Here is an 11,040-nt window from a genome sequence, read left to right as displayed (position 1 = left end):
TGAGAAAGAGGCGTCTGGGAGTGATTTGAAACACACTGACCTGCTTGGCACTCAAGCCCTAAGGGTTGCGAATGTCAGGAGAGAGGATGTGGAACGGCTTGGATGGTGGGAATGTGATACTTATAATTCACTCTCTCAGAGGGTAGGGCAGAGGACTGAAAAGTTTGACCATTAGCGGCATAGTTTGCATAGTTGTGCAGTCCTCGTTTTAGTCTGTCTTTAGCATGGCTTTAATTGTCTAAATGCATCTAAGCACTGCTTCCCTAAATCTGTATTTTTTTTGACAATTTGGCTGTGAGCAAATGTGTCAATAACCCAAGATTACACTCCATCACACTCAACAGCAGACAGTTACCAGAACTGTGTAGCTCTATATACAAAGTCAAAATCATCCAAGACCAACAGGCCATTGTAGCAGTCACGGTTTATCAGACATTGGTCTGGTTTATGTTTCAGCTATTGGCGATAAATCTCAGCCTGGTCATGAACTTTATGACATAGTTTCATATTCCTTGCATTATAGCACAACTGGTTTCCTGTAACTCGGAAGAAATTCCTCAAAACTGCAGTCACTAAAATGTCATATGTTACAGTTCAATGAAGTGGAGACAAAAATAAATAAATAAATAATAAGCCAGGAGAGAATTTGGTGGGAATCTTGTCTTCTGCCAGCAGTGAATTAAATAAAGCCTGAAAACAAATAGAGGATCTGAAAGATCCAGAGTGCTTTCCAAGCAGAGCTTAACTCTGATTTGGTGGATACAGTAAAAATATGTTAAAAACTAGTCGATGTTCAAGGCAAATATATGTGATGGCTACGTGTTATCAAGACCCTTTCATATAATCTAAAGAAATTCCTATTTTTGAAAGATTTTTTCTTAGACAGGATGACACAAACAATATCATTTTCTTTTAATTTGGAAAGACCCAAGAGTTTTAGTATCAAGTCTGTGAAGCAGTCATATCCTAGTCATGGTAGAAAGAAATGCACATGCTCTTTCAGTCCTAAGGTTTTACAGATCACAAAAGAACTTTTTAAAATCTGGTCATTGGCAGGTGTTAAACTTAAGTAAATAATACCTCAGATGAACTGCAAAACACAGCTTTACACCCTGTCATTGTGTCATTAACAAAAATAAACCGAAATGCAATCAATGTGTGAAAACGAAAATCCAGGAACACCGTTTGTATCAAGAATTATTGTCTTCATCAGTCTCTCACATTCTTGTGGTCTTCTTTACAACATCAGTTCATTAAATTTTGCAGGCTTTCATTTATGCACAGCTCTCTAAAGGTCCCACCACAGCACTAGAATCCGGCTTTGGTTTTGACTCAGCCATTGCAACTTGATCCTTTTTCTTTTTCGTGTAGATTTTCTGCTGTGCTTGGGATCATTGTCTTGTTACGCGACCAAATTTGGCCCAAGCTTAAGCTGTCAAACAGACTTTACATTTGACTTTAGACTACTTTGGTATACAGAGGCGTTCAGTCATCAGTGACTGCACAGTACTCAGGTTCCATGGATGCAAACCAAGTCCAAATAATCACCACTCCCCCACCATGCTTGACAGTTGGTATGAGGTGTTTGTGCTGATATGTTATGTTTGATTTTTGCCAAACACAGTGTTGTCAAACATTTCCAAACAGCTCCACTCTGGTCTTGTTTGTCCAAAACCTAAGTCTTTTTTTTTATTGTACTGTTATGAACTCTAACATTCAACATGCTAACTGAGGCCTATAGAGTCTGAGATTTATCTTCTTTTTATCTTTGCTTTGACCTTGAGTTGAATTTCCTGGGACATTCACTCCTGGGAAGAACCACGTTGAATATTTTCCATTTGTGAATAATCTTTCTCTCTGTAGAGTGATGGACTTTAAATCATTTGCAAATGGCCTTTTAACCCTTCCCAGATTCATGGGCAGCAACAATTGGTTCTTTGAGATCATTGCTGATATTTTTCATCCTTGGCCTTGTGTTAACACACACACACACACACACACACCTAAAAGACTTCAGGCTAGAAAACTGGCAAAACATCTGCTGATCATATGTACTCACACACATTTGATTATCAATCATTATGATTATCAGCACCTGCCTGCTACTTAGCCTCTTAATTCCTATGGAAGCAGTAAGGTTGTATTTAGTTTTTCATACACAATTCACATTTTGGCTCGTTTTTTTTTTTTTTTTTTTTTTTTTTTTAATAAATCATAAAATGGTGTCATATCATCTTTTGCTGTTCATCTCAGGTTTTCCTAATTTAAAGATCTGCTAAGAATCAGATTATTGTTTTTATATCCTGACACGACAACTTTAGAATTGGAACAAGGCGTACTTCCTTTTTACCATTACTGTGTCCTAATCTGTTTCTTATTTTAACATGTGGATATTTTTAAAATATGTTTTACAATACGTGTGATTAATAATTTTTTTAAAAAATTATATATATAGTTGCTTTTATTGGTTCTATTGATAATATTTTCTTAATAAAAAATAAGAAGAGGAATTAGTTACTTTCACAGATATTTATTTTATCATTTTATTTATTTATTGGCTTATGGGATCTATTTACAGCAAGTGAAATCTGTTTTAAAATAACTTTAACTACAAGATCCAACAATAACTACATCCAATGTAAGACTCCAAACATAAGCCGACTGGTTGTATTAGAACAGAGTTTCTTAAAGCTTGAGACCAAGGTTGGATTACTAAACAAGCAAACAACTCCAGAAGAGCAATGTTGAATTATAAGTTGAATTTATTTTCATAAAAATCAATCAAAAATGCAAACAAATAAAAATACAGAGAACTCACAGCAATGTAGTACATGGAAATGAATAAAAATTAACTTGTTTTTGGTCATGTAGGAACACACACACAGACACACACAGATAGATAGATAGATAGATAGATAGATAGATAGATAGATAGATATTGTGTGACTTGAAAGAACGTGTTTGATTCCCTCCTCTCTGTGTTTCTGTTCCTGAACAATAATATAAGTGGTGAGAGTGAGAGTGAGTCTAAACATTTCCTGACACAAAGGCCTTTGGCAGACATATTAAGATAAATAAGTAATTGTTGAACTGCTGCAGTCTTACGTATTTCTTTGACAAAGGAGGTGCACTTTGGCTGATGCATCAGCAACCAGACAGTATGTCTCCTTCTTTCTGTATTGATTATTATTATTATCATTCCACAGACCCATCCATTCTGTTCATCTCATTTGCCATTTATACCGTACGAGATACTGCACTTATGGCTGCGATTCACTTTGACTTGATGGACGCCACATCCTTTATGCTAAAGTATGTTTTTGGGTTTGATCGAACACGGCATATTTTTGTCTACCCTGCCCTTACATGGCGCTACCCTGTATGCCACTTTGCATGGCAATCCCTCCAAGCTACCCACCATGGCACTCGCATGCGCTACTTGTGGTAAAGACTATTTCTAATTCATAAAAGCCAAAAGGATCGATACAAAATTCATGAACAATCTGTCCTCCAACAGCCAGTGATTTCTGTGACTGTGGGGCAGTGTAGACATGGTGCGACAGAAAGGAAAGTTCTGCCTCCCCTCATTTTTACAGAGAAACACACTCATACGTCTGCACATACAAATACAAACAAAGAAGACAGGATAAAAAGAAAAGAGCTCCTTTTAAACTTTTATTATTTAAAGAAAATAATACCCATAAAGCAACTTCCACTTGGTTTTGAAAGTAAATGGAATAAACAAGAGACAATAAATAATCCCAATTTAAAGCTTTGTTTAGTCCTCTGATATGTTGTAATCCTGCCCAAATATAGACAGTGCATTTCTATGAATTTAGATAGAAATTGTTTAAAATAGGAACAGAAATAAACCAATAATTTTGTTCTTAGTGTTGCTCTGGATCCTTTCTGCACAGCCTCATTTGGGAGTCAAACAAAATAAACTCTTTACTGTTCTACATACAGGCCTCTGTATCCAGTGGAAATGGGAATAAATCCCATTTGCCATTTCACTGACACCAATAACCCAAACGTTTCTTAAATAGGCCAGACAAAAATTATGTGAAAAAAAATGCCACATATACTCAAGCTCTGTATGTCCTAAAAGTGACATATTTACTATCTCAGCATCAATGTTTTGAATCTGTTTCACGTCTGATACCCTACATATAGCAAATGAGCCGGGATCCTGATAATTGTTAATTCACATTGCCATCTGCTGGCGAAACCACACATCATACGGCCATGAAGCTATAGCTCAACCAAACTATCCACGATTCCACCAATCAGGTTGAAGGGTTTAGGTGGAGCTCTTAGTTGAAGCAAAAAACAGGAAGTTCACACAACAATAACAGCAGTTTGGAAACTTTTTTTAATCTCTAAACCTCTCCCGGCTGTAACTTTTTATATTTATATTTTTTTAACAATTCTCTTGATTTAGTGTGAATTATAATTTAATGATTTGTGGAGCCTGGTGTCCTGGCAGTATGGAACTATTCCAGCACCGTTTGTTTACATGGTGAATCAGCTGACAAGCTAATGTTAGCAGCCTAGCTTTTAAAATTGGAGTCATATGAGCTGGTTGTTATCAAGTAGCTTTGTCCTCATGAATGAATCGCTACGTTAGAGAAAGAGTCGACATACGCTTACACATTAGTAAAGGATTGTTTTAGAGTCGCGGTTAACCGATAGGAGGGTAACAGTATGCTAAGCTAACGTAAAGTGCGCAAAGTGTTGAAGACGTTGGTTCAGGTCTTTAGTAAAAGAAAGGGGTGCCCTGCAGTGTCTCTGTGAAAGATGCCGTGTTCCTGTGGGAACTGGAGAAGATGGATCCGGCCATTGGTCGTTGTGTTGTACATCTTGTTGCTCTTAGTGGTCCTGCCGTTGTGCATCTGGGAACTGCAGAAGTCAAAGGTCAGTGCAGTTTTGCTCATGCTTCTTTCTGGGGAGATCTGTTGGTTTAACACAGAGATAACACTGGTTCTCAAATACTGCACTTGAATACAGTTGTGAGTTGTTACAGTAGTTATGTGGCGTTGTGTTATTTTGAGTACAACTGTGTATAAAGACAAACATGTTCACCATCAACTGGCTACTTGTTATCATGTACAATAGCAGCCGGTGAGCTCTTCATTATTAAGCACTTATTAATGCATTTGCAAACCTACCAGTTTGTGCAGTAATAGCACAGTGCTGTGAAAAAGTACGTCCCACCTTCCTGTTTACATCCCCACGTACGTGTTTCAGGTCGTCAAACAAATTTTAATATTAGACAAAGTTAAACCAAGTAAATACCAAATACAGTTTTTCAGTGATAATTTAATTTATTAAGGGCAAAACTATCCAGATCGATCTGGCACACTGTGAAACAGTAACTTTCTCCCCTTTGTTAAATCTTGAATTAACTGTGATTAACCCCATTTTTTTTTTTTTTTTTTTGGAACGCTGAGTTCAATTTAACCGACCTGTTAAATCAAGAAATCATATAAATTACACCTATCAGCGTAGCAGGCTAAAAATCTCACCTTTTAGCCTGCTTCATAGCATCATAGCTCGATCTAAAGAAACTCAAAACAGCTGAGGATAATTATCCAAAAATAGAGAATCCTTGGAGCCGTAGTGAACGTCCCCAAGAGCTTTCAGCCCACTAAAATAATAAGAGTGCATTGACATTAAAACAATTCAGCAAAGAAAAGGTTCGCCCAAAATTCCTGCACAGCGATGTGAAAGATTTATTGCCAGTTATCACAAATGCTTCACTGCAGTTCTTACTGCCAAGGGTGTCACAACCAGTTATTTGCTTTGGGGAGCAATTACATTTTCACGTAGAGTCAGGTAGGTTTGGATAACTTTTTTCCCCCTGAATTAAAGAGCTTGTCGTTTAAAAACTGCTTTTTTTATTTACTCAGAATATCTTTATCCAGTATGGAAATTTGCTTGATGATCTGAATCATGTAAGTGTGACAAACATGCAAAAAAAAAAAAAAAACAGGAAGGGGGCAAATACTTTTTCATAGGAATCTATATTAAGGACGTTGAGGGAGTAATGCTAAACGCTAAATAAGGTATTATTATATAGGTTTTATAACTGTTAAGATTGCTGATGTTTTACATATTAACAAGAAACTAGTCAATGACAGACTTTGAAGTCTTGTTTTATTTTTTCAAAAGTCATAAAATCTGCTAGAGTAATATAGATAACCTTTTTTATTTTTTTAAATAACTACCATCTTCATTGTTCTTCTGGTGTGTTCAACTAAAACAGTCTTTCCTTAATTGTACTTTCTTTAAAAACTATCTTTATCCAAGTCATCACACTGCACTGCAATTTAGTTAAACACGTCCCCTTTATACGGGACTTGAAATTAAGTGTTTTTACATGGTTGTAATGTTTCTGTACTTCAGAATCTGAATACTGCTTTCACCATTGACTTTATATTAAATGATACCCTCCAAGACTCCAATGGCTAAATGACTTAAATGATGTTGACTGTTCCTTTCCATGTCCCGACAGGTTGGCACTCATAACAAAGCATGGTTCATCGCTGGGATTTTTGTCTTCATGACCATACCCATATCATTATGGGGCATCCTCCAGCATCTAGTGCATTATACTCAGCCAGAGCTTCAAAAACCTATCATCAGGTAAAGATCTTAACAGTCATTTTAGCCACAAATAGGAGCCCAGAACAGATGTTTAACGCTTTTGTGTTTTCTATTTAAAGGATATTGTGGATGGTTCCAATCTACAGCTTGGACAGTGTGAGTTATGTATTTTTTTTAATGAAAGCCATTGCACACCGGTTTATGAGTTTATATATCCTCATAGCTTTTCCTGTTATTGTTCCCTTTTCATCTTTTTTTGTTTCCAGTGGATTGCACTGAAATACCCCAGTATAGCAATATATTTTGACACATGCAGGGAGTGCTACGAGGCGTATGTCATTTACAACTTCATGACGTTCTTGCTTAACTACCTGGAAAACCAGTACCCCAACCTGGTGTTGATGCTGGAGGCTCAGGAGCAGCAGAAACACCTGCCTCCTCTCTGCTGCTGCCCACCGTGGCCAATGGGAGAGTGAGTTCCCTTTAAACTTTTTCCTCTTATGTCAAACTGTAGCTGTCAGCAGGTTAAATTCACTGACCCAGAGTTTAGCTGCGCTCAAGTGTTGGTCATACCTTTGCTGTAAAAACGATATTAGTTAAACATTACCATCTGTTTATACTTTGACCCAAAAATGTTAGTTTTATGGACAATCTACTGACGTTTTACTGGAATTATTGGCCATAGTCATGTTTCCTTACTGTATCAATGAAATGGCCACAATTTAGAGATTTAATCTGCATCGGTCTTCTTGCACAATGTTTTCTCTTTCGATGTATTTTCATTTCAGAGAGGTTTTGTAAATTTAAACGGATGAATGAAATGAAACGGGTTCATCTTAATGTACTAAACTCTTGGAGCTCAAATCTTTTTTTTTTTCCTCAAAGCAAACAAGTCAGTGAAAGTCACAAGCTTCAAATTAGCCTCAATCACACAACATCTGTAATTGACAATTGGTCAAGTGTGTTGTTAATTTAGCCCAGATTTATTCGGGTGACCTTTGTATATAAGAGACTGGTGTAGATGTATAAAAAGAAGTACTAATGGCCAGCATCAGCAACCTCATTGTTTAAATAGGAATACAAATACAATGTGGCTAAAATGGGCCATAACTTAGTTTGTGTTGAGGACGACACAAACTAAGTTCAGTGTTAACTGTTATCATCAAGCCGGTCTCGGGCTTCTGCCCAAGTGATCCTGAGATACTTCTGCTCACCAGTCTTGGGCTTTTGCTTGGAATTTCAGACCAATTCACTTCTAATTCAGATGATCAAATTCCTCTGCAGGGTTCTGCTGTTGAGATGTAAGCTGGGAGTGTTGCAGTACACAGTAGTAAGACCTGTCACCACAATCATTGCTTTGTGAGTACCCTCTGGTTGTTACATGCTTTATTCTTTAACTGTAGTCATATTTTGTTTGGTGTCTGTTGATCTCAGCTGTGTGTTTCTCTTCCTTTCTAGAATCTGTCAGCTGTGTCGAGTGTACGATGAAGGCAACTTCAGTTTCAAAAACGCCTGGACATACCTGGTGATCTTCAACAATATGTCACAGCTGGTAATGGTGGATCTAAATCCTGTTAAAAGTTGGACTAAAAATTGTTACAAGCATTCCCTTCCTTCATTCCCATTCCTTTATATGTCTTCTTTTGATCTAGTTTGCCATGTACTGCCTGGTGCTCTTCTACAAGGCTTTGAGAGAGGAGCTGAATCCAATCAAACCAGTCGGCAAATTCCTGTGTGTGAAAATGGTGGTGTTCGTCTCTTTCTGGTAAATCTCAGTGTGTTAAAACTTCATGACATGACCCAAATATTTCTGAAAAAGTCATTTAAAACAAGGCTAATGAAACTGTGATTGCTGTAAATCGTTTTAGGCAAGCTGTGGTCATTGCTTTGCTGGTTAAAGTGGGCATTATCTCAGAGAAGCGCACATGGGACTGGCAAAGTGTGGAAGCTGTAGCTACTGGCTTACAGGTATGTGAGTATAGTTTAAACATTCTGACCAAGGTCAACAGAACTAATATATCCTATGGGACCTAATAGTGCAACACAATGAAGCTGTCCACTTTTTTTCTTTAGGATTTCATCATATGTGTGGAGATGTTTCTCGCAGCCATTGCCCATCACTTTAGCTTCACCTACAAACCTTACGTTCAGGAGGCCGAAGAAGTGTCTTGTTTTGACTCTTTCATGGCAATGTGGGACATCTCCGATGTCAGAGCAGATATTTCTGAACAAGTCCGCAATGTTGGTACGTGTTCCTGCTGTTCTATAAGTGCTATAGTACCATAAGCTAGTTGGTATCGTTGATTATTTAAGCTATTTTTCCGACTGTTTGTATGGTTTTGTGACTGCAATGCTAGAGTTGAGATCAAAAATGAGGAGCCAGTTCAACAATAAATATTGTCTGCAAGATGATTGCTCGTTACTTATGTATAACAGGCTATACTGAGAAGGGAGTGCCTCAGCAGCGATTTTTAAACACAATTTAAAATGTGTAGTTAGAACAACATTCAGAATTTAAAAGATTGTGGAAAAGGTGCATGTTGGAGTCGGTACTTGCTTGGCTTCTTTATTTTAGGTTCCCTTTACTCAGTAGTCACTGATTGTACTAAGTCCTGTGCAGTTTTCTGACTGTACAAAATGGTAATGGCAATGACCACGTGATGGTTGTGATCCCATCCAAGCAAAACAGAAAAAACTCAGAGCAAAAACACCTACCAAAACCATCTGTACTGTAGATGTACCTGTGATAATCTAGAACTGACTACTACACACTGCTACATGAATAGCATTGTTACTGGTGTGAGCCATCATAACATGATCTTTACTGCATCCTCTCTAAAAAATATTTAATAGTTTCTCTTTGTCCACATTTGCAGGAAGAACAGTTATGGGTCGTCCGAGAAAGTCCTACTTCAATGAGGCGCAAAGTGATGGTGAGCGATCCGGCCTGCTCTCTTCTGCATCTCAAGATGCCATCACCGAAGCAGCTTGTAATCCAGTTTCTCCTAAGGGTCACTATCAGGGCCTGGGCAGAACCCCCGCTCCACACTCTTTGTCAGCACCCGCTGGGCTCGGCTCAGCCCTGTGGGAGGAAGGGTGTGAGGCTCGACCTGAAGAAACCCAGGATGAAGAAACTACCAACCAAACCAAAGACCCGACAGAGGCAGATCTCATTGTGATCACCTAGCTTAGGTGTCGCAAACGAACTCTGCCAGACATGGTTGGGCAGGGCCCAATTATAGCCTTGCCACATTTTTTCAAACGTCACTGATGCAAACAAGACAAACTCATTTAAAAGGGCACAATGACCATGTAGTAGTCAAAGTCCACTTCCAGTGACAGCTTCAAGAATGTTTGGTGATTTAATGGCACTAAAAGACTAGTAAGAAATGTCATTTTGCTGTTTTATGTTTTATTAGAGAGTAGGCTAAGCTAGAATTGGTTTTACCCAGGAAAGACATAAGATCAGACAAAACATGGCTCTCACCGAAGAATAAGTGAAATATGGAGAAATGTTTTCCAAAAATGAAACTATACAATTTTACGTGTCATTCATGCCGTAATCTCAGATGTGACGAAGAGGGAAATATGCAACCTTTTAAATTGAATATCATGCTTTTACTGGTTTTTGAAAAACTGAAAACCTGCACTACTATAACTACAGATATCTGCAGTCGTTTTGTTCTAACTAGTCGATTCAGAGGGGAGAAAAGAGCAACACGATCTTGTACCACAGTTAACTGTGGTACAATGATGTGTACATCACTAGAGGGGTCATAACTGACAATATCACACAGTATCAGTATAAATGTAGTATACTCCATTTCAGAAGAGTACGAATATATACAATTAAACAATCCTAGTATTATTAAAATCACAATTCAGTTTTAAAAAGTACAATCAGCACCTTCTGGTTGGCTCTTATCTATGCTTTAATGCGTACAGCTTACTCGACAGTTAATAAAATCCGCTAGTCTTCGCAGATGCCTTGTTCTGTGTGCTGTGTAACTAGTCTGTTTACACATCCATGTAGAATGTGTTTTATTTTATTTTTCAATCTGGGATCATTTATTATTTGGTGAGATGTTTTCTGTCTCTTGTAAACTGAAATAATTTTGCACCTGTTGCACTAAAGCCATTTGTTTTTCCATAGGTTTTTAAAGGATCCTTCTTTGTGAATTCACAGATTTGTTCAGGGATATTGCCATCGTTAATGTACAGTTTTGGGATATCAGTGTGTGGCACAGCGAGGGGTAACTGGCATCATGCCTGACTCTGGTATGTCGCACTGCCTTATGGGATTTTCTTTTTCTTTTAAAATATGACTGACGCAATTGCATCAGATCCGTCGTTCTACATTTTGATTTAATTCCATCTCAGATATCCTCAATAAATCAAATGAAATATGACTTCGTTTTTCTTGCCTTTATTATA

At 37.7% G+C, this 11,040-nt stretch overlaps 1 protein-coding gene across 1 annotated transcript; it reads left to right on the top strand.

Annotated features, from left to right (window-relative positions):
* Nucleotides 1–4,304: 4,304 nt before the first annotated feature.
* On the top strand, nt 4,305–11,015 carry tmem184c (transmembrane protein 184C). The gene is made up of 10 exons (XM_004549326.5): nt 4,305–4,914; nt 6,515–6,645; nt 6,726–6,762; nt 6,873–7,078; nt 7,891–7,965; nt 8,065–8,158; nt 8,259–8,371; nt 8,475–8,574; nt 8,680–8,851; nt 9,483–11,015. The coding sequence occupies exons 1-10, from the start codon at nt 4,798–4,800 to the stop codon at nt 9,791–9,793; spliced, it is 1,356 nt and encodes a 451-aa protein (XP_004549383.1). The 5' UTR covers nt 4,305–4,797; the 3' UTR covers nt 9,794–11,015.
* The last annotated feature ends 25 nt before the right edge of the window (nt 11,016–11,040 follow it).

Source organism: Maylandia zebra, linkage group LG6, assembly GCF_041146795.1.
Source record: "Maylandia zebra isolate NMK-2024a linkage group LG6, Mzebra_GT3a, whole genome shotgun sequence".
Lineage (NCBI taxonomy): Eukaryota > Metazoa > Chordata > Actinopteri > Cichliformes > Cichlidae > Maylandia > Maylandia zebra.
The sequence above is the reverse complement of the archived record's forward strand: the minus strand, read 5'-3'. Positions and strand labels throughout refer to the sequence as shown.

Excerpts from the sequence above, each read along its gene's own strand:
- tmem184c (XM_004549326.5), top strand. The coding sequence starts at position 4,798 with ATGCCGTGTTCCTGTGGGAACTGGAGAAGATGGATCCGGCCATTGGTC. Across the intron at positions 8,159-8,258 it reads TCAACAATATGTCACAGCTG|TTTGCCATGTACTGCCTGGT; the intron begins GTAATGGTGGAT and ends CTTTTGATCTAG. Across the intron at positions 8,575-8,679 it reads CTGTAGCTACTGGCTTACAG|GATTTCATCATATGTGTGGA; the intron begins GTATGTGAGTAT and ends TTTTTTCTTTAG.